The sequence below is a fragment of the Ammospiza nelsoni genome, chromosome 6 (genome assembly GCF_027579445.1).
Source record: "Ammospiza nelsoni isolate bAmmNel1 chromosome 6, bAmmNel1.pri, whole genome shotgun sequence".
In the NCBI taxonomy this organism is placed as follows: Eukaryota; Metazoa; Chordata; class Aves; order Passeriformes; family Passerellidae; genus Ammospiza; species Ammospiza nelsoni.
In genome coordinates, this window is record NC_080638.1 from 56,002,701 (window position 1) to 56,026,047 (window position 23,347).

The 23,347-nt window shown below is 46.9% G+C and overlaps 1 protein-coding gene across 5 annotated transcripts in view; it reads left to right on the forward strand.

Moving 5' to 3' along the window:
- Positions 1-398: 398 nt before the first annotated feature.
- INF2 (inverted formin 2) overlaps positions 399-23,347 on the forward strand; it is a 41,915-nt gene continuing 18,966 nt past the window's right edge. For 3 of the 5 annotated variants that reach the window (XM_059474558.1, XM_059474560.1, XM_059474562.1), the window contains exons 1-5: positions 436-660; positions 18,688-19,096; positions 20,396-20,511; positions 21,043-21,202; positions 22,418-22,451. In XM_059474558.1, coding sequence (XP_059330541.1) covers positions 18,703-19,096; positions 20,396-20,511; positions 21,043-21,202; positions 22,418-22,451 — 704 coding nt within the window. In that variant the 5' untranslated portion in view covers positions 436-660; positions 18,688-18,702. Of the gene's footprint in view, positions 661-18,687; positions 19,097-20,395; positions 20,512-21,042; positions 21,203-22,417; positions 22,456-23,347 lie in introns of those variants that run through there. The other 2 variants (XM_059474559.1, XM_059474563.1) reach the window with 2 other exon arrangements.

Here is a 23,347-nt window from a genome sequence, read left to right on the forward strand (position 1 = left end):
AGGGTCCCCGGACACGGGAGGAAGGGGCACACACTGGGGAGCACCCCCAGAGCGGGCAGCGCTCGCCTCCAGCATGCCCACAGGACACGGGAAAAGGGGCACACTGGGGAGCCCCCCGGGACGGGCAGCACCCTCTGCAGCGAGGGTAACACGGCACTGGCTCCGCGGGGAGCTCTTCCCCCGGGATTGATCCGCCAGGGCGAGACCGGGACACGGCAGCGGGGCTGCTGAGGGAATCCACCGGGCGGAACACAGCTCTGGGGCGGCGCGGCGGAACCCTCGCCCGGCAGGGGACAAACTTCCCCGGCAGGGCCGGTCCGGACCCCCGCCCCGCCCGCGCCCCGCCCCGGAACCGGGCGCGGCTCCCGCGGGCGGGCAGAGCCCGGCGGCTGCGGGCGGAGGGGCTGCCGTGAGGGGCGCCGCCCGCAGCAGGGCCGGGGGCCGTGAGGGGCGCTGCGCGCAGCAGGGCCGGTGGCTGTGAGGGTCCCCGCCGCGGTAAGGCCAAGCTCCGCCGGGAGCGGGGTCCTCTGGGTCGGGAGAAGTTGGGCTAAACCCCCTCCCGGGGCTGGGCATCCCCCGTGCCCCGCTGCAGACCGCTGGGACCGGCCGGTGTCCGCGGGGGAAGGAGCTCGGCGGGCCGGAGCTGCCCCCTCACACCGGGTGAGAGATGCTGAGCGCAGGGGGATGGAGGCGCCACAGCGGCGGGGAGGTGTAGGTGGGACCCAGTTCGGGCTGCAGGTGCGGCAGCATCGCCGGGACGGGCCCCGCCGCCGCTGTGACCGGGAGCCGGTCCGGGCTGCGGATGCAACAGCGCGGTGTGTTCATAGGCGGGATGGAGTCCGGATTGCAGGTGCGGGAGTGGAGCGCACAGGTGGGAGCGGGTCCCAGCCGCACCGTGCGAGGGCTCGGGTGTTGGGATTGCCGTGCTGGGTGTCCTTCGGATGGCACTGCAGGCACTCGGGGTATGGGTGCGATGTGGTCCCGATTGCACGTGTAGGTGCAACGTGGTGCGGGATGCAGGTGTGATGGCAGCGGGATGTGGTCCCGCTGTGCCTAGGGCTGGCAGAGCATCTCCCAGCGCGGAGCGCATGGATGGCGTGCCTGCGTGTGCGCTGGGCCACTTTCAGGCTTTTATTTTGACGGATTCTGTTCTGTTATCCAGTGGTTTTCAGACAAGATCTCCCAAGTCCTGCCCGGTTTTCCCACATAGTTCTCTCCAACCTCATCCTCCCTTTTGCTCAATAACTCTGCAGTGATTAAATGGCTTCTTGCAACATCAGTTATACAGAGCTGAATTCCAGAGCTCGTGGGTGGGGAAGGAGTGCTCAGACATACTGATTTTAGAAGAAATACCCCAAAACGGTGCTTGTGGTTGTCCCTCCCTATACCAGCACTGTGAACTGTACGTTCTTTTTTGGGGATTCTTAAGACTGAATAATTTCTCCGTGTAAACACAGTGCAAAACACCTCAGGCTCCCTGGTAGACTGCAAGGAAACTTCTGGCTTGAGTTAGTTGAAAAGGAAAGTTGGAGTCAGCAGAGTTACAGTGATGTTGCCATGGTCCTACTGAACTTGCTCAGAATTTGGGCTGTCTGGCCACTAATCTCGTTTCTCTTCCATCCCCTTAAGCTTATTTTTCCACTAAACAGAGGCTGCCAAAACCAGAGGGCAGGGGGGAAGGGATTGCAGGAATCTGTGAGGATATGAGATTTTTTTTTTGTCCTGTTATAAGTTAATAATCCCATTCTAGGCTGTCATCCAAAAATATTGCTGAAAAAATGCAAGCAGTGTACAAGACCCATTGTATAAAAGATAATCTAAGTGTAGGACAGGAAGAGACCTGGCAGGTCAGCAAATCTAAACACAGAATGATATTATGCCTTATTCCACACGACTAATTCATTTATTGCCAGCCTTGTGGGAAAAGGAAATTTCACACCTTAATAGAACTGGTATTATAACCCTTTCTCCAATATATGGCTTTCTCTTACTTTATATTTGCACTGTGACTGCTTCGTTCTCCCTGCCTGGTGCTTTTCTCTTATCAGTGCAGAAATAGGGGTTGCATGCTTTTCTCTTTACTGTGCAATGCCAAACAAGCTCCAACCTGCTGTCTGCTCTCATGAAGCAGGCTCCAGCTTCTGCTGATCCCTGGCAGTTGTGAGCTGGGCTTCCTAATCCCTGAGTTCCCTGTGGATGGGCAGAGCTGCAGGGCTCAGAGGTCTGTCCTGTGCCTCTCATGTTTTTCTGACACCTCCCCTAGAAATAAATCCCTCACCAGGTAGGTGCTGCAGTTAACCTCCTCCTCAGGTTCCTCCTGTCCTGTGATGGGGGGTGGGAAGCAGGGATTTTCCTCTCCAGGTGTCCATATGACTTTTGTTTTCTGCTGTCAGCTCTCATCATATTCCAGTCATTCTGTTAATCCCATTTTTATTGCATATCTCCATGTTCTGTGCTGGTTCAGTATTCCCTCAGCTTTCTCCCACTTGCTCTGTGATGAAGGGAGAAGTTAAGTAGGGTGAAGTCTCCCTCACTTGCACTCAGTCCCTCCCTGCTAAATTCAGACTGACCCCTTCCATTTCATTGTCTGTCTGATCCTTCTACGTCTGTGCCCTGCTTATTACACATTTTTATCTTCTGTTTGCACACTTCTGATTTCACTGGACTGCACAGCAAATGCTTCAAATGCGTTGTAAGCTGAACTTTATCCCTGTCTTGTGTGCCAGCTATGCTGGATAGTTTTCCCAGAGTAGCTGAGCAGAAAATTTTTCTTACCAAAGCAAGCTAAGTTGCATTTTGTCCTTCTTTCCACCCGATTTACTTCCATGGCATTGATTATTAGATGTGGGGCTTTTCTGCAGTGATCATTCTGTTGATGAGGAGGTTTAATTGTACTGCAGCCAGCTGTGAGTGGAAGATGGGTGTAATTCAGCAGTGGGGAGCAGCACAATGCTGCAGGTTGGGCAGTGAACAACATTCATCCAGCTGAAACAGCGGAAGGAACTTCAGACAAGCTCAGTGCTCATATCTGAGCTCAGGTTAAGCTCCCACTTGAATATCCTTGCTCTTAATATTTGCAGTAAGGTCTATCAATAATGATTCAGAGAAAATACCACTGAACCAACAGAGTCAGGTCATGGGCTCACACAGTGACACTGAACAAATCCAGCTCTGCACAGTCCAAAACACTGCAATTGGTAGGTTCAGATAAACATAAGGAGTTATCCCTGCTCCATTCATTAACATTGTACATTGCTTTTTATATAATTAAGTGAAAAATACCTAAATATTTTGCAGAAGATAGACACAGCCCTGCAGCATGATACTCCTCATGTTCAGTGCATGACTACCTGCTTCTGACCTGATATAGTATAATCCCTTTGGCATTATCCACCAAGCTCAGGGTTATTCCAGTGTTTCTCAGCATTGCCTGTGAGCAGTTCATCATACAGGTTCATGAGCTTGGTCTTGCAGAGGCTGCCTTCATCTCCCAATGGCCAGAAAAAGCACTGAGAGCACCAAGTGAGCAAACAATCTGAATTTTAATTTTACTGAGATTTCTCCAGTCCTGTGCTGCCAGTCAAAATGCTAAGAACAAATTCAGGGAAGGCAACAAGTCACATCAAATTTTGAGTTTGACTGTCTCCTTCTAACAAAGGGCAGATTCATGCTCACAGGTCTGGTGTGGGGTTGTCATACCATTCCAGGGGTTCCAGTTCTGCAGGAATGCTTTAAGGGCTGGAGTGAAGCACAAATTGGGAATACTTAAAGAAAGCATTTGAGTGACTTTTCAGTGCCTCTCAGATTCCTTGTCAAGGGCAGGTATCCTCTGGCTCCTTTTTCCTAGGAGAAAAATAATAATGAGCAACAGCCAAGCTTTATGATTGCTACCAGATAATGTCAGTGGTAGATGAGGTGATTTTATGAGACTGAATATGGAAGAAAATAGGGTGTGGGGCTCAAGCATGAGGCCCTGAGTCATTGTCTGGCATCTACAGGAGTGCCCAAAATTAAAAGTTAGTGATTGTGTAATGTGGCAGATGAACATTTGTTGCTGCTTTGTCAGCCAGCCTTTCACATCTGCAGGAAGCATCAGGAGAGCAGGGTGAGTTTTCTGTTTGATGTAATGAACACATGGATTCAGCTGTTTTCTACTATTTTAATACCTGAGCTGACATTTCAAAGTGCTGGGAATGCTGGAGCCACAGATCAATGAGACTCTTAAGCAAGCAATAGTGTTTGCAAAAAGCTCTGTAGCATTTAATGGTGTATTTCAAGGTCTCTGAAAAACCATCTGAGCTGATAAAGGACACCAGACAAAGGCAGAAAGGACTGAGAGACAGTGGATGAAGTCCTCATTCCAGCATTGGAGTCACTCAGCTGATTCCAAAGTGTTTAATGACCACAAAAGGAACAGCTCACTTCAGAAGGGACATTGCTCCATCTCAAGAACAGACAAATGCAGAGCTGCCAAATGCTGCAGTTGGTAAGGCCTCATGTTGAACTTGGCATGGTTGGAGTAATTATCACCAGGTGGTGCTACTTGGCATTGACTTCCCACTTGTTATTTTTACCAGGATCATTATTCAGCTGAGGTGTGAGCAGGATTAATTTTGTGGAATGTTGGAGGCCAGAGGAGGGATTGGCTCTTTGCACTGCTGTTCCAGTGCAGTCTGTGAGCAGGTGTCCTCAGTCACTCCTTGGTGCTGAGAGAACTTCCCCACAAGGTACAAGAGGAGGTTTCAGCTGATGGTTTGCACTGCTGCTCACAGGGTACCTACAGACTCTCTGACACCGATTTCACCCCAAACCCAGCTTGCAAAGCCTCCGTTGGCTCTGCTGCTCCCAAGCTGATGGCTAACACTAACACAGGACATCACTGGTGGCAGCTGGCCACCTTGGAGCCATGTGGGTCTCCACTTTTCCAGATGGGAAAGCTGAGTCACATTTTAACAAGCAAGGACAGCAGAGGAATTTGGAGATCACTCCAGGAAAGTGTGGGAAAGGAGGCATCCTGCAACCATAAAACCTCTATATTTAGTTGTACTTTAGGATGGAAAATGTTGGTGATTTTGGCAGTGCAGAGGTCCAGTGATCTCCACTCCTGTTTGCACAGGGAGCCATGGGCACCTGTGTTCCCCAGAGGGAGGGACGTTCCAGCCCCGTGCTGTCCTGGGGCTGCAAGGCCAGCCCTTCCCTTGCAGGAGGCACAGCCAGAGGGGATGAAAGGAGGGAAGCAGCAGCAGAGCCCTTTCTTCTCTCCAGATCAATGTATAAGGCTGGCATCATCTTGATTGATTGATTTATTTATAATTTTGGTGAGCAGCTCTGCTTTTGCCGATGCAGCAAAGGCATAACTGTTACACTGGCTCCGTGGGTTAAGTTGCATTATTTTTAATGAGGCAGCTATCTCCGTGCTGCTTCTGTTCTGCTGGCTTCCCCTTTCTGGGAGCTCTCTGCTCTTTGCTTGTCCTGCTTTTCTGTTAAGTCATTGCTGAGCATGGGCTGGAAGCAGTGAGCTAAGCATTACCTTTATTTTCTGCCAGAGGCCCCAGCTGGAAACAGAGGTTCCTATAGAACAGGGCAGCAGCTTTTTGTGAGCAGTGCTTTTCTTCCCACAGCCTACCAAGTAGTCAAACTGTGCAAATCAACTCATCCCACCACCTGGCCCAGATCAAGGTACTTCCCCTAAATAAAAGGATGGCCCTGCTGCCAGAGGATTTACTGCCAGGAGTGGGTGCTGCCCTCAGGGGCTGGATGTGCCACCCAGGGGCTGCAGGATGAGAGGCAAAGCCACACAGCCCTCCCTGGGCCATTCCTGGTGCTCTGGCTCATCTCTTCCATCAGCACTGCAGTGCTGAGCCCGTTCCCTGTGTCCCAGCAGGTCCCTTGGTGGCACTGGGGGGCTCTGGGGTGCAGCTCTGGGGTGCAGCTCTGGGGTTTTGCCCCCCTTGCGTCCCACAGCTGCACGCCCTGGGTGGCTGCATCAGCTGTGTGAGTAAGCCTCCCTCCTGCCCCAGAAACAGCCACAATCTCCTCTGTGTGTTTCTAGCTCAGAAAAGGCTGATTCATTCTCTGAAGCAGATTAATTACTTCTGCTATTTAGAAAAGAGGGGAAAAAAAAGATAAATCCTTTAGAATTGGTCGGCTTTACTTTCAACTGCGTGCACAATGCAGTGAAGCAAATCTGCTCTGAGCCAGAAAAGAAAAGTTCACACTTCTTACAGTAAGAATGCAATATTTACCTGTCATGTCAGCAGTGGGCTCTGCTATTTAGAAAGTATTTGTGAATGTGTCTTCTTCTTGACTTATATAACAAATGGTGAAAATGTGAGCCTGCCATGAAGTTTAACTGGGGAACAAATGTTTTTATTCCCTGATACATTTTATAACTTGCTTCCTTTCTGGTTTGTGTCATGCCTATGTGGCAGCAGGCTCCCTGAGTAGCTCTCATCTGGAAACTGGCTGAGCTGCTCCATTTCTCCCTTGGAAGGCTGCTTTCCAAGCCTGCCTGGCTGTGCTCACTTGTTTATGCAATGATGGGCTGTAGTTTCCCATTGCAGAACAAGCTGTCCAATATTCATGAGTTATTTTATATTTACCCAGTCCTGAAGCTTCTTTTATAAGCCTGGGGATAAATTTTGGGTTTTGTTGTTTCCATTACTGGAAATGGACTGAACCTCTGCAAACATTACCAAGCCTTAAATAAGGCCTCTATTTATCTGAAAAGGAAGGGAAAGGACTAACACAAAGCCAAATTGATTTACAAGCCTGTAATTCCCAAACCCCTGTTCTGATAACACGTGAAAGAAAGCAAGCCATATGTAAAGAGATGAATCACTTATAAAATTATATCCTAATATTCACTGTATATTAACTTATCAGAGCAGTATAGTGATTTTCCTCTTGAAGATTAATGACAGCCACATGTTCAGCTGGCATAAAGCACTGCAGCTCTTTGGACTATGCAAACCTGAGGATGTGATTGAACAACTGATTTCTTTGTAAAGAACAAAACAGTATCTAAAGTGATAAGGAACGACTGAAAAAGGTGAAAATTATAATAATCAGATATCTTGCTTGTATAGTAAGGTAATTTTGACGAAGCATGAGACCTTTCCCATGATCCCCAGTTAGTTGGGCCATACTAAAATCTTTCCACATTAATGCAAAGACTGGGTTGGAGCTGGAAAGTTTGTATCTAGGGGGACAATTTTAGGTCCTCTCAAAACAGCTGGAATGAGTACTGTAGCAAAATGAAAGGTTAAACCCATTAATGTTTTAGGATTACTGTGTTACAAAATAGGCTCTGGAAACTTTTTTACCCAGCAGTAAATACTCTGAAGGCATCTTTGGAGTGGATTAATGTTGAAATCATGCTAAGCCAGCCTTCTTCAAGCATTTATTTTAAACAGCTCAAATGCTTAACTTCTTGAATTAGCAGCTGAGCAGGTTCTCTCATTAGCCTTGGTAATGTTCACATTCACAGGAGCGAGCAGGAAAGTACCTGGCAGCATCTGGGGCTGGTCTCCCTAACGTGTGCAATACTGCTTCAGCCCTGCCATTAGGAGTCCTGGCTGTGGTCAGCCTTATCTGAACAAAAACATTCAGGATGTTTGCATTTGGGCTGTTCAGCAGATGAGGTAGCAGCCCCTGTGATTCAGCAGCAGCTGAACGGAAAAGCTGATCTTGGGAGAAGGGAATTGCATTTGCAACCTGTTTGGAGAGCAGCTGGAAAAATACTTCCCCTTCTGCACCATGCTGGTGTGTTGGGAGCTCTGTTCAGAGGGGATGTCTGTAAATGTGGGTCTGGGTGGCTCTTTGGCTCAGTGATGCCCTCAACCCTTTCCTCTGTGGACCTCCAGCATCAAACTGGTTTTAGGGACGAGCTGCTGCCTGCCTGGAGATCCTCCCCCTTGTGCAGGGTTTGTGCTTGTGCTGGAGGGATACAGCTAAACCCTGGGCAGGACCTGCTGCCTCTCTCCCTCTGGGGCAGGGCTCAGAAGGTCTTTTTTCTGTAATTACATCTTTTTGCTGCTGCAGCAGCAGCATGTGTACCAGGGAGCAGAGTCCAGCTGCCGTGGCACCCTTCGTCCTGGCAGTGCCTTAGTTCCCCTGCAGCCTTGGCACAGGTGCACTAGATGTGTGCAGGAAAAATAAACAATAAATATTAGGCTTCTTACCTGTGCTTAGCAGCACATACATCCTTTAGAAACCTGTACATGGCTCTGTGCTCTGGGCAGAACTGCTGGTGCAGTTTGGGGTTTTGGCAGAGTTTTTTGTCAACACCTTTCCAAATTAAACTCCAAGTTCCTCACATGGTTTAATCTCCTCAGGAGGAAGCACCCTCCCCATGTCTCTTTCTTGCAGAAGCTTTCTACCAAAAGAGCTGCAGAGCAAATGTTAAGGATGTTTTAAGCAGATAGATACAAAGTTCCCAGAAATATGCTACTGGCAGTAGCAGAATCTTTTATTTTTGTTATCTGAAGTGTTCATCAGATATAGACTACTTCAGAAGGCTTTTTTTCCCCCCCTCCTTTTAACATCCTCTAAAGTGAATGCATTCAGCCACAAAGCAATCAGAGAGCTGGTCTGTGACAAGAGAGCTGGAGGGATGTCAGTCTTCAAGGAGAGAAGAGAAATTCAGTAAGAGCCAGCAGCAGTCAGCTCTGCAGTCCTGTCTTGCTCCTGTGGTTTCCTGAGGATGCTCAGATGTCTCTGCTCCCCACAAGGGAGCAAACTGGCTGCTGTCACTGTGCTGTCCCAATACCTGGGAAGGTCATCATTAGTTCACCACATTTACATCCCAGTAGCTCTTCTGGCGTCTCCTGCTGTCCCCAGTGTACAAGGTCATGTTGCTGAGGCCAGAAACCTTGTGGGCAGGGGGAGGATTTGACTCCTGCCTTAAATTTTATTTTACACTCTCCCTAAATTTGTGTGTCTTCATCCATGCCTAATTCCCCTTCAGTGCCATTTCAGCACTTTGTTTGACACTGGTCCTTCTGCTTACCTAACTCAGAGTTCAGTTCTCAGATGAGCAGGGAAATTGAATTATCCAAGTTTATTTCCCTAATTTTCCCCCATAGACATGTAGTTGTTATCACTGGCCCCATGGGTGCCAGAGTACCCAGCAAAGCCCATTACAGAGATGCAGAGGTGAATGTTGCACCTTGGATTCTTGAATAACACCTGTGCTGATGTTTAGTGATTTAGAAGGGAGTGATAGGAGGCATTTTAGGCAGGATCACCTAGAAAGAGCCATTGCAGCGGATTTCTGGTTGGCACAGATCTCCCTGCCAGCCCAAAATGAGCTGGGTGTTCCCTTTCCAAACCCTTGACATGACTTCCTTGAAAAGACACTGGCATGGAAATGAATTTGTCACAGAAACACAGAGCAGTAAGAAGACACTGATTGCTGTAATTAGGAATAATCTAATTCCTTAAGGCAAATGGGGTTGTATTTATGGCTGTTTAATTGGATTCCTGCATTTTGTGGACCAGCCATGTGGGCAGTCAAGCATTGCTCTGTGGTTCAGAGGCAGCAGAGTGATACTCAAAAAGTAGATGGTCTCTGCTATACTTGACCTAGCATGGAACTAAACTCTTAATTCTTGATGTCATCTGTTTGATTTTGGTGTAGTTACTATTCAGAGCACCACCAAATCATCTGCTAGAAAATTGGGCTGATTTGCTGGGGGAAAACCATTTAGCCCTCTCTCTGAGAAACTTGGAAGTTCAATTCCATGTGGCCTGCAGAGGAACAGTGCAGCCTCAGAGCTGGTTTTCCTGCTTTTCAGCCCAATTTCTCCACTTCTGCTTTTTTGCTTTTGGGTTATTTTGGGGTTTTTTTGTGGGGTTTTGTTGGGTGGGGCTTTTTTCTTGTCGGAAATGATGGAACCTTTCTCAAAGGAGAAACATTTCTGTAATTTCTCGGATCCAAGCTTCAGATGAAACCCAATGGGCCCTGATTGATAACCTTTCACATTGCTTCCATGGTTTTCAGGGACAGGAATTTGCATCATCACAATCCTTTCTTTGCAGGATTTTTTTTCTCCTAAATTTTATTTTTTCCCCTAAAACCGGCTGTGAGGCTGGTCCTGCTCCCAAGAACCAGATTAGTGACTAATCTTTTGAGGCCTTGGGGATTACCCTTCAGGAGTGCATGAAATGTAAAGGGACATTCATTTGCTGCTGTAAAACCTATCCTGAATTAACAATAGCCTTGGATTGTATGGGCACACCCCCAGAGTGTTTCCTATGGCAGGATGGGGAATTGTGCAGAGTCATTTCCTTGGACATTGCATTGTTGTGGTGAAACTGTTTTAGTTAGAAAGCAAATGGGCAGTTTGAGCTCTTAAAGGCCAACTGAATTTGGACCAAGGGGCAGACAGATCAGTGGATTTCTGATGCTGGTGGAGTCGTGCTCATGTACACAAGGCTTGAGTTTGCCACCCAAGGCAGGAAGACTCTTGATGTGGGTTCCAACTTTTGATCTGGGAGGTTCAGTTCAGGGTAGAACTTCACAGAGTAAGAAATAAACATTTGAAGCCTAACTGCTACCCCTGAGCCAGGCAGGAGGCTTCTGCTGAAATGGGCCATGTTGAAATATTCACAATTTAATAAAGACTGGGTTTCAGTTAACACCTCCCAAGGGGCTGAGTGGATGCATTTTACAGCTGTGGCTCACAAACTAGCTTTCACATTAAATATCAGCCAGAAAGGCACAGAGATATTTTCTGTAAAAAAAAAGCTTTTAATGTCTTCAGAGCCTGCTCAGCCCATAAAAGCTGGGCTGAAGCTCAGCAGGACCTCAGTGGTGCCCAATGAGAGCAGAATTCTTGTCACTGAGCCCCTGTCCAGGGGACACTGCCTGAGCTCCCAGCCCTTGCTGTCTGGCCCCACTCCTAGGGTCAGAGACATCCCCAATATTTTAAGCTGTCCTGACTCTTCCAGCATTACAAAGACCCCTGAGGCCTTGCACTGTTTGAAGCTCTGCTGCCACAAAGGCAGAAACCCCAGCTCAGCTGATGCAAGATGCAAGGGGCTGTCCCACCCACAGCTGGGATCTCCATCCCACCCCTGACCACCCTGCATCCTCTTTTGTCCTTCTCATTGTTTTTACTTTCCTTTACAGATCATTGCCCTGCTTTGGTCATTTCCCTGCTTTGAGTCACCCCATGCCAGTGGTGCTTTTTAATGTTGGGACACAGACATGGAGTGGGGGCAAGGCTCCCACCTTCCCAGCCCAGGGGAAGTGACACCAGCCAGCCACCAGCACAGGGTGAATGAGGGTGACAAATGACATGCAAATGCCTTCCCTGGAGGCCATAGAAAAGTCACTTCCTTGCACCTTTCTGGGGAGTTTGCATACTATCAGACACTGACATCCTGTTGAACTTTCTTAGAGTGTGTGAATTATAGAGACACTCTTTGGGGATTTACAGTGTGTTGAGTGAAGGTTGCTTGATGAGAGAAGGAGAAAAGGATCTGGCTGGGGAAGGGCTCACACAACTGATTGAGGAGTATCCTTCCATGTGGGAGAGACAATGGAATAATTTGGCTTCAGCTCTGAGGTAGGAATTCTTCCCTCTGACAGTTTTCTCTGTCCTCTTGGCATCGTGGGGAGGTTTTTAAAAACATCAGCAACAACAAATAAAAAAGCTATGAAAGGGTTTTGGCTGTCATATCTGCTTGTGTGACAGCTTCCCACAGAGCAGAAGCCAGGAGTCTTAGAAAGTTACCACTGCACTGTCCCTGTTGCTGGGTAACAGTTTCTGCTCCTCACATGACCCCAAATGATAATAATAATAATAAACTGCATCCCAAAATGCAGAATGGTGCTGAAATCACTGGCAGATGGAGCTGCTGCCCCTGCCTGAGTGTGTGGGCCCTGGAGCAGGGGAATCTCCAGACCCTCCTTGTTCCCATCAGAGTTTCCATGGGACCAGGACCCGAGTCCCATTCCTTTCTGGCTGGAGTCAGGATGCCCCTCTGGCTCCCATGGGCCTGCTGGCAGCAGTGGGGAAGGACTGGGGTTCAGCACTGGTGGCCCCGTTTGGTGCAGAACTGGGGGCCAGAGCTGGGCACCACCTCCATCCCTCCATCCCTCCAGGGTGGAACCTGCTGTGCCTGCCAGGGGCTGTGGCAGCACCTGAGGGTGCCCAGGGTTTGTACCCACCTTGGAAAGCCTCTGATACTGGCTTGTCTGACTCACACAGATAAGGCACTTCCCTCCCCTGCCCCCAGAGTGGCAGTGGCAATTACAGAATCAAAATCTGACAGCTGCACCAGTCGGGTTTAAGCCTGGCTCACCACATTTAGGGAAGTGATAATTGTGTCTTCACACTTACAAAGAGTGGTTTCCATCCCATTTGAAGCTGAGCTCATGGAACCTCTCACATTAATAAGGGTTTAGAGGCCACTGAAGATCCTGACATAAATGTCCTTGAGCTTGATTTGTTTGTGGTCCTGCAGCAGCACAGTGAGAAATGTGTTTATTTACTGAGGAAGAAGGCATTGGAAATTTTTTTTCCTTTGGTTAAACCTGGTGTAACTCCAGTGCTAGCAGTACATATTGAATGGACACATTTAGCCATTTTGTGAGGCATCACACAATAGTGTAGTCTGTAGCTGCCCAGGAGAGAAAAGCTGTGCTGGCACACAGCATCCTGATGGTGGTGAATGGGGCTGAATCAGAACAACATGTTTTTCCTTTATTTGTGAAAGAATAAGCTATACTGGCAAAATACATACAAATTTATACCAGTATGGCCACCCTTTGTCTGTGCACTGAAGTTCTTTTCTGGGAAATTGCAGAAGCCATTGCCAGGCCCAGTCAGTGTGGATGGCACAGTTCCTGCCCACAGCTGCAGCAGGGTGTGTGTCTATGCTCCCTCATTTCCTAAACTCAAAATATTCTCCAGAATGGTTTGCAGCACTGCTGAGGCCACAGCTGACCTGGGCTGTGTTGTGAGAGCTCCTTTAGGCTGTGCCAGAGCAAAGCACAGTGTGCCAGAGACTTTCCTCAGTACTAAAGAGCAAGAGTGGGCACTCATTCCAAAACCTTTTCAGTTTTTGATCATAAATCACACATTCTGGCCTCTGATACAGGTGATCTACAGAATATGTAGATCTGAGGACTGCTGAGGCTGCTGGCCATGGCAGCAGAAGGATGGAGCAGCACTTGCTGGGGCAAGGTCTGTTGTGCAAACCATGCCTTTGGTTTGCTTGCCTGAATTTCCCACCATGCCCTTATCCCAGCTGCCCTGGGAGACTGAAAATGCTGCTGGCTCCTACACACACTGATGGGCCCACACCAAGGGGTCAGGCTGGTGTCCAAAACAGAGATCTGTGCTTTCCCCAGCTCATCTTGGTGCATGGGAGGATGGTTTGTTGGCCTTTGTGTGGGGGAGCTCTTCCAACACTGCATAGGAAAACAACAGCACAAATGAAAGCAAAACGAGAGGTGAAGGAAACATATCACACTTCCAGGAGTGACTTTGGGAAGCACAAAGCCAGGATGTTGTTTCTTTTTAGGGACTGAGTAGTCTGACATGTTGCAAAATACAAAGGCTTGGCATATTCCCAGCAGCAGAGGGAAAACTGGAGCTCCCCAGAAGTGAAACCTGTCATTAGCAGTCAGCCAGGCAGAACAGCTCCTGAGTGCCAGGAACAGGCATGGAAGGGGGGGACTGAGCAGCATAAAGGAGCTTTCCTCACCCTGGCAGCCTTGTGGAGGGGAGCAGAGGGCTGTGAGGGCAGCATGTGGGATTGGAGTGCTCCCAGGATTCTTCAAAGGGCAGCAGGGAGCTGCTGTTCCCCCTCACACACAGCAGCCCCAAAGTCCCATTCTTCTGCATAGGCAGTGGGTCTGCTCCCCCAAAAAAATCAGAATAGTTTTGACCTGCAGTTTTTTTCCCTTTTGTTCTCACTCAATTATACTTAGCTGCCCTGAGAAATCTCTTTTCACATCTCCTCCCCAGTCCTTGCTGTGATCCGTGTCATCCTGGAGGCATGTAATAATTTAGAGTGAAAGCTGTGCTCTGCAGCTCTGTCCTCTGCAGCTTCACAGGATGGAGGGAGTATTGATGTGCCCTGATTTATCTCCCACAGATGTCATCTCCCTAGGAGTGGACTTGAAGGACAGAGAGGCACAGAAAACTGAATCTGGGAAGCACCTGATTTAGAAAGAAAGGAGGAAATTCTACAGACCAGGTTGGATGGATGCAGGGAACATTATAACTTTGCAAACCCAGTGATCCAAGGAGCTGGCACCATGAATTGTGATGTTGCTGTTGCCACGTGCAAGAGCACAAACTCTCAGGATACCTTTATGTTTCCCAAAGCAATCTCCTAAAATTAAGAGTACTTTTACATTGATGCTGCTTTAGACCTTATAACAACCTTCCAATATCTGAAAGGGGCCTAGAGGGAAGCCAGGGAGAGACTCTCCATCAGGAGCTGTAGTGACAGGACAAGGAGTAATGGGTACAGATTGAAAGAGGGTTGCTAGACACTGTCACAGGGAGGTTGTGGATGTTACAACCCTGGCATCCAGGCCAGGCTAGATGAAGCTTTGAGCAACTTGGTCTGGTGGGAGATGTCCCTGCCCATGGTAGGGGGAATGGGACAAGATGATTTTTAGAGTCCATTCAAACCCCTTAACATTCTGTGATTCCCCCATCAGGGCTAACCAGCTTAGAAGATGAGGAGAGCATTGCATTTAGTGCATGCAGCTGTGGCACTTGGGGACATGGTTTAGTGGTGGGCTTGGTGGTGCTGGGTTAATGGTTGGACTTGATGATCTGAAAGGTCTTTAAGCTAAGCTGAAGTATTTTGTGGTTCTTTGTTGTGGCTGTGAGTGTCCCCACAGCAGGGGGCTGCAGGCATGGTCAGACACAGGGGACATTGGGGACATTGCTTCCACCATCACAGCCCCCTCTCTGCCCTGGGAGACAAAAAGCAAAGCTCCCTGTGGCCTTCTGCTGGCAAAAGGTGAGGTGTATTAGCTGTCCTGTCTGGTTTTGTCAGGGCACTCTCCTTCCCTTGGCCAACACAGTTTAAATGGTCTCTGTGAGGCAGCCAGATAGATGTGTTCCATTTCAGTCCCTGTCTGTCTCACTCTGCTGAGATCATTTACCTGCTAACAAGCTCCTGTGGTCAGAGATAAAAGGCAAAACCAGCAGCCCTTTAAGGATGTATCCAAAAATCTTTGCAACATTTTCCTTCATGGAAAATATGGGAAGATGTTGCATTCACAATATATCACTCTTATCTGTGTTTGTAAACAGATTTATCACACCGTCTGCAGAGTTGTATTGCCATCTCCTCCATATTAATTTCCTTCCCATTTATATAGTACAGCTCCTGTTTATTTTATTCCCTTCTTACTATTAGATACATTAGCTACCTTCATCCTTTCCTGCAAAAAGGGTGCACTCTCTGTGGGGAAGAATATTGAATCAGTCCAATTTGTTCATTTTAGTGCATGAAAACACAAGCCAGGGCTGTTTGGAGAGGTGCTGCCCGCTTCTGTTTCTCATCTCTTCACATCTGTGCGGAGCAGGTGGGAGGGAAGGATAATTCAGAACAAATCTGCTGGTAAACAGGATGCTCTCTCGGTATTTCCTGCCTCCTGTTGCACTGGTGGAGTTTAATTTTCAGGAATCAGCTAAGCCTGAGATCAATAATGCTGTTGTAATTTCTCTGACTTGATACAATATAATACAAATACAATATAATGAGGCATTAGTACATCTGGGAGCAAAAAGTCAGCCTGCTTTGTTTTCTGGCCGGATAAGAAATGTTTATTCATGTTCAAATGAAAAAAGTGATTTGCTGAGTATAAATGAGCTCACACAAGAGAAGAGGAGCTTGCAGGTGGGGCCAGTTCTTCAGCCCCAGGGGCTGACCAGCACCCAGGTCAGAGGGTTCTCAGTACTGCCCTGCACTGAAGGTCCAGCTTGACCCAGAACTGGAGAGAGGTGTCTGGGCTCCATGCACAGAGTGGAGGAGGATTTGACTGCAGGTGGACTCTCCAGCCCCATGGCTGTAGATTTGCCATCACCGTGGCTGGTGAGAGGTGTAGGGTGCTGCCCCATCCCCAGGGCTGTGAAACTTTTGCTTCTCTCCCTCCAGTGAGGAAGGATTTCTCCTCTCCTTTGCATCAAGCCTAACCCAAATTCCTTCACTTGAATACAGGGGAGGGACTGGGGTTGACTAATCCCAAAAAGAATTTTACCAGGAGTGAGTAAGGGCTCTGGACTGCAGGGAGTGATGACAAATCTTGGAAACTCAAACCTGTGCTTTGGCAAGGAGGTTTGTTTGGGGATTGGTTGGGTTGGTTTTTTTATGGTCCTTTTTATCACTTTTCAGCTGTACAGTGTGTTCTCAGATGGTATATTTGCCACTTCATGTTTTTGGATCGTGACCATCATTTTTTCAGCTAACAAAACAGGGAGCAACTGGGTGCTTGGCCAGCTTCTTTCCCACTGAAGCAAAAGAAAACTCTGCAAGAGGGCTTCTCCAGAGCTCTCTAAATGGATCTTCTGTCACCAAATCCTGCTAACTCTCCCACCCCTCTGACCTCTCAATGCAGACTTTGATGCTGTGAGCTGCCAGAAAGTCCCACCATCACATTTTCTCAGGGAAATTTTTCAAGTGCCCTACCCCATCACACTTTGCATCTTTCCAAGAGGCATATTTAGGCCTATAATATCATGCCTGTCACTAATCAGTGAGCAAATCTTTTGGCTGCATATTTGCCAAGGGGAGATTGCCAAAATGACTCTTTGGGTAAAACAGAAGTCATGCAGCTCTGCTGCAGGGAAGGAGCCAGGACCTTTCTCAATGGCGCAATCCCCAGGAAAAATCACAGGGCAGGCTTTAAAATGAGATTTTTTTCCAACCAGTGTAAAGTGTCTATCCTTTATATTGGCTTTCTGGAAACAAAACCTTCCAGAGATTACTTAGTTTATATTTTTCAAGCATTTTTTCTAGTCACTATATTTTACCTAGCATGGAACTAAACTCTTAATTCTTGATGTAATCTGTTTGATTTTGGTGTAGTTACTATTCAGAGCACCACCAAATCATCTGCTAGAAAATTGGGGTAAAATTGGGCTGATTTGCTGGGGGAAAACCTTTTAGCCCTCTCTCTGAGAATCTTGGAAGTTCATGTCCATGTGGCCTGCAGAGGAACAGTGCAGCCTCAGAGCTGGTTTTCCTGCTTTTCAGCCCAATTTCTCCACTTCTGCTTTTTTGCTTTTGGGTTTTTGGGGGTTTTTTGTGGGGTTTTGTTGGGTGGGGGTTTTTTCTTGTCGGAAATGATGGAACCTTTCTCTAGAAAAGATTCCATTTGGTTTTCTAGAATGCCTTGTGCTTGAGCTGGGAAGGGAAAATAAGAGTCTCCCATAATCCCCTCAGTGCCCTAAGTGCTGAGTTTTGGGGCCAAGCAGCCCCAGGTTATTTTGAGCTCTTTGCAGGCTCAGCAGCCCAGGGGAACAGAGGTGGTGGTGTGGCAGGACGGGGAGGTAGCATCAATTTTTGTGGGGAAAACTGTCATCTATGGGAGTAATTCAGCTTTAAAACAGAATCACAGATTCACAGAATATTCTGAGTTGGAAGGGACCCACAAGGATCACCAAATCCACCTCTTTAGTGAAAGACCCATATGGGGATCAAATCCACATCCTTGGCATTATTAGCATGGTGCTCTGACCAAGTGAGCTAATCTCAGTGGCCACAATCATTGCATGCAGCCTTGAAAAGGACCTGCATTGTGTGGCTTGATCCCTGTGAGTCTGAAAAATAATAATCCTGCCTAGAACCATAAAATCTGGCACCAAGAGTTACACTTGGCTTTGCAGTTTGTGGGTGCTGGATTAGTTCCTGGCCTTCCTTGCTGCTCCTGTCCAGCCAGGCCATGTCCTCCAGGGAGATGGGCCATTGCTCCCCATGTCCTAAAAACCTGCTCTGCTGTTTTTGTAGCCAGCCTCCTGCTGCTGTACCTGCACTCTCAGCCTGTCAGGCTCTGACATTATCAGGCATAAACACCATGTGTACAAACATATTTGCTATTACAGCAGACAGGAAGAGATTAAGTGAGTGCTATAAAATTAACGTCAACATCAGTCAAAAGAAATGAAAGCAAAAAAGGAACAGGGTAATCAGATGCTCTTATGAGCAGGATATGCTCAAAATTATTTCTCCATCCCATTATAAATGCTTAGAAACTGCACAGCCTCTCCAGCACAGTGAGATTTTGAAGTGGTTTAATGGGTATTAGGAGTGCAGAGCTGATAATGCTGCTTCCAACCTTTTCCTTTCACTGCATGAAAACAGGTAGTGGCAATTGAGTGGTGCAAATTGGCTACTTTTAAAGCTGTGTTTGCTGCCTTGGATGTGCTAAAAGTCTCTCCACAGAGTCTTCAGAGCCTGAATGTAATGTGTGTGGGTAAGGTGGGCATATATTGAGTTTCTTCAACAGAGGACTGGTTCCAGTGTACGTACTACATGCTGGAGAGCTCAGACCTGCTGTAGTAAATTACCTGCTGTAATTTACATCCCAATTACTGATTAAACACTAATAAAATTACTAATTAATTTACTAATTAAAAAGCAGGGCTACTGGATCATTTTTGGTCAGTCCAGACAAATGTCTCACTTTGCCTTTTCTTTTTCTTTCAGAACAAACCGTTCACCATGTCAATCAAAAAGGAAGGTGCCCACAAGAAGTGGGCTGCCCTGAAGGAGAAGCTGGGGCCCCAGGAGACCGACCAGTCAGAGGCCAACCTGGAAAATGCAGAGCCAGAGCTGTGCATCCGCCTGCTGCAAATGCCCTCCGTGGTGAACTACTCTGGGCTGAGGAAGAGGCTGGAGAACAGTGATGATGCCTGGATGGTGCAGTTCCTGGAGCTGTCTGGGCTGGATCTGCTCCTGGAGGCCCTGGACAGGCTGTCAGGGCGAGGAGTGGCCAGGATATCAGATGCCTTGCTTCAGCTCACCTGCATCAGCTGTGTGAGAGCAGTGATGAACTCCCACAAGGGCATAGAATACATTGTGAGCAACGAGGGCTATGTCAGAAAACTCTTCCAAGGTGAGAGGACACCTTCCTGCTTCATCCATCACATGCAGCATTGAGGGGGGCACTTTCCTGTTGCTTATCCTCCTGCCCTGCACCAGGATAGTTGGAAATTGTTGGTCACAACTGATTCATGAGATTGTTCTTTTCTTTAAAATAAAACTTCTATGCAGTCACATTGCCTTTGCCACCCAGTGCTACAAATATTGCCAAGTTTGATGAGAAGCTGGGGATAAACCCAGCCTTACCTGTATACAGGCATGAGAAATCTTCAACCCTTTGGTTGTCAGCAGACATTTGCTGTTCAATCTTTGAGAGCCCCGAGGGCAGAGGAGAGGAACTGAAAGGGCTTGGAGTCTTGTAGCCTGTAAAGAGGAGGGCAAGTGGCATGTTTGGACTCAAGAGAGCCTGCTCTCTGTGCTGCTCACTCTGCTCCTCCTGGAAGGTGGTGGGTAACACCACTTACATTCTCCTGCCATTCACTTGGCTCATCATTACCTTTGAGATTCATTAGGGCACCTTGTAGGACTTACTGTACAGCACTTAATGGTGCTGGAAGGATAACTTGTGTTCCCAGAAACCCTTACCAATAGCTTTTTAAAATGCTTTTAGTCTGAAAGCTGACTTGCTTCTCTTTTCTGTTTTGATGTCCCTTTCTTTCCTTTTCACCCTGTGTTTTCTTAGTCCATATAAAATATGGACCTGGCATTTTTGTATTGTGTAAACAGGGGGATATCCTGGATTTTCAGTGTTGGAGCTTCTTTGTGCTCTAATATAGGAAAAACAAGACAGCCTAATGCATTCCCTCCCAGCTCCCAAGGCTCATAGAGAAAGAGTAGCACAAAAAGGGAATACATGGGACCCATTGGAACAATTGCTCTAACTCATATGCATATTGAGCTTTTCTGCACAAAAAATAAATGTCATTAATCAAAGCAAATTGTTCATCTGCTGTTCTAGAAAATACCCATATGTGAAAATGGGAAATAAATTTTGTGAGTGCGGAAAAATCTTGGCTGCTGTTGCAGCATGTCACTGGGACATGGAAAAGAGGAATAACCACAGGCTGCACCAAAATGCCAAGGGGATACCAGTAGCATTTACTGTTCCCTCTAGAAGTTATCATCATATAATGCTATTGGGATGGGATATCTGTACATTAAGATATTTCTCTTCTCATCTTCCATTGTACTGGGTCCCCTTCTTCAGTCTCTTTTCTATGACTGCTCATAATTCATGTAGCAGAAGACACTGAGATTCAAAACATTAATGTCATTATAAATTCTGATTTGTTTTGTTCTGTTTTTCCCACAGCACTTGACACAACTAATGTCATGGTCAAAAAGCAAATATTTGAGCTCCTGGCTGCACTGTGCATTTACTCATCAGATGGCCACTCTTTGGCTCTGGATGCTTTGGACCATTACAAGGCAAGTGTTTGGTTGGAGCAGGAGGAATGGCTCAGCCTTGATCCATGCAGACAGATCCATATACCACAGAAAATGGTGGGAATAAAGTTTATTTTGCATTGTTTTGGTTAAGAGAAGTAGGGGTTTATAAAGTGAAAGCTGTAGGAAGTTTTTTGTGGTCAGTGTAGGTCTGTGGTGCTGTTCTGTGACTTGTGTGGACAGATGACTGCCAACCACAAGGTGCTTTCTGGCACCACCAGATCAGCAGAATAAATGGTGCCACATCCACAGGTTTCACTGCCCACGAGCTCAGGTACATTTACCAGAAAGCACAAGGGGATCCAAGAGATGTTTTCAATGCCTTTCTGTGCCAACCAGCCCCTGCTCCATGATGGAGGAGTGCTGCTTTTACCCCTGTCTTCCTTTCCTGTGCACAGTGGGACAAACTGAGGATTTCAGATGCTAATTCCACCTGAGAGCCTGCACCACACTCATGGGCATTTCTGTCTGTACAGCCCATCCTTGTCATAATCTCAGTTGTGTTTCCCTCAGAGTGTGAAGAACCAGCAGTACCGGTTCAGCATCATCATGAACGAGCTGTCCAACACAGACAACGTGCCCTACATGGTGACACTGCTGAGTGCCATCAATGCCATCATCCTGGGCAAAGAGGAGCTAAGAACAAGGACACAGATCAGAAACGAGTTCATAGGTAAGGATGTTTGTTACACCTTTCCCTGGAGAGAGTCAGTTACCAAACGGTTTTTTTTTTAGATGTGTCCATAAGGTACCTGAAGGGGCTGGGGAGCAAAACTGCAAACACTAATTTTCTTCTTTCTTTTGACCTTTATTCTCAGAAGCCTTTCTGTCAGATTTTTTTTTACTTTGCTGATTTCCCATAGCTTTGATCTTTTCTGGAATCCCATCAGCACTGTATCACTTAAGCTTCTTCAGAGCATTTCTATAACCAACCATCTTATGTAGCCACATTTCCATATATTGCAATTACTCATAAGACTTGATAAAGTTTCTTCACTTTTTGTGTACTCAGTTGAGTACACACAGCTTTATTACTGCGACCTGAGGAGGTCTCCATGGTGAGAGAAGGACGAGAATCTTAGTTGATGATCAGAAGGCTGGATTTATTGATATGTGATATATAATACATTATTACTATACTAAAAAGAATAAGGAGAGAAGTTGCAGAGGCTTGCTAAGCTAAGAATAGAATAGAAAAGAATCCAAAAACAAGAGAATTCTCTGTCACTGTGTTCCAGAGAGCTTGCCCTGTGATTGGCCCTTAATTGTACACATGGAACATGAACCAATCACAGGTGCATCCTATTGCATGTCACAGCAGCTGATAATCATTGTTTACATTCTCCCTCTGGGGCCTCAGCTTCCCAGAAGATGCAAAAATCCCAAAGAAAGGATTTCCATGAAAAAATGTCTGCGACACAGCTTCACTGAGGGTGTACTCAGAGGCTTTCCCATGGTTCAGAAGTTTCCAACTGCTAGAATCCCAGGCTCCTAGGTACCATTGTTGGGATTCACCTCACGTGCTGGGTGCATCTGAGTTGGTGAGCCTGGGCTCCATTTCTCTCCATGGAGATCTAGGAACATTTGACAGTAGCAGACTGATTTTAGATATCTAATTTGGACTGAGGTCACTTGTGCCTCAAAAGTGCCTGTGTCACTCAATAACCCCAGGGGGATTGTGCAGTGGTTCACACAGGTGCTGCAGATGTGTGCTATGGTGTCTCATCATTTACCAGATGACTCTATCCACTTTGATAGATCCATCTGAATATATTTTCCCTTCTTCTCTCTACAAAAAGTGTTTATGAACATAACATATATAAAGATCAGAACAATTCAGTACCAAGTGGGTCATAATGCAACTATATCTATTTTTTTCACCTGCCAGGGCTTCAGCTGTTGGATGTTTTAGACAAGCTAAGGTAAGGATCTCTACTTATTATTATTTTTAATGCAATTCACAGTGAAGTAGCTTTGGAAACTTAATACTTATCCAGCCTTCTGTTGTGTGAAGTGCAGTGTGCTTGGGTGGAGTGGACCATGCTTGTGCACCCATTCCATGGGAGCTAGAGGCATTTGGCCAGTGTTAAGATGCTCTTGCCAACCACAGTGTCACAGGGACAGCTGTTGGCACAGATGGCATGCACAGAGGCTCTGGGCACAGATGGAGTGGCAGTGTCCTCATTCAGGCTGTTCCAGACTGAATCTGAAGCAGTGCTGTGGGCTCACTGAGCAGCTCACTCTGTTCAACACCCCTTCACTGCTGCTGTTGGTCCCAGAGGCTCCAGCTAAAACAATTTACTAATGCATATCTGAATGTAATTTAAAAATCATGTTCGATCAGAAACATCTGTGATAAATTCTAGAATGCAGTTTATGTGAGTTGCAGTTATCCATGTAACTGAAATTGCTCCATCCAACGCCATAAAAAATTAGGGAAGAGAAGATCTTTTATTAGAGCAGCAACTGTAAAATTCTAACACTGAGTAGTCTTGAGAGTGCTGAAAAAGTCACTTTTTTTAATCCAGTTTTGAATAACAGAGAAGGAAGTTTCTCAAATAGAGACATCACTGAAATATTTTCAATTAGTCTTGACTTTAAAAAAATAAAGAAGGTGGCCTTGTTTCAGAAAGGTCAAAATGCCACTCTGTTATTACAGCTCCGAGGAGAATTCCATAGCAAGCCTGTGCTGGGCCAGGTTATGCCATGAGAAGTCCCATTCCTTTTTATCTGTTGGTTGTAGGAAGAGGTACATGCAGTTCAAGAAAGGATGCACTGATGGCATCTCCTCCTTCATAAATCAGGCAGAGTTGGGTGC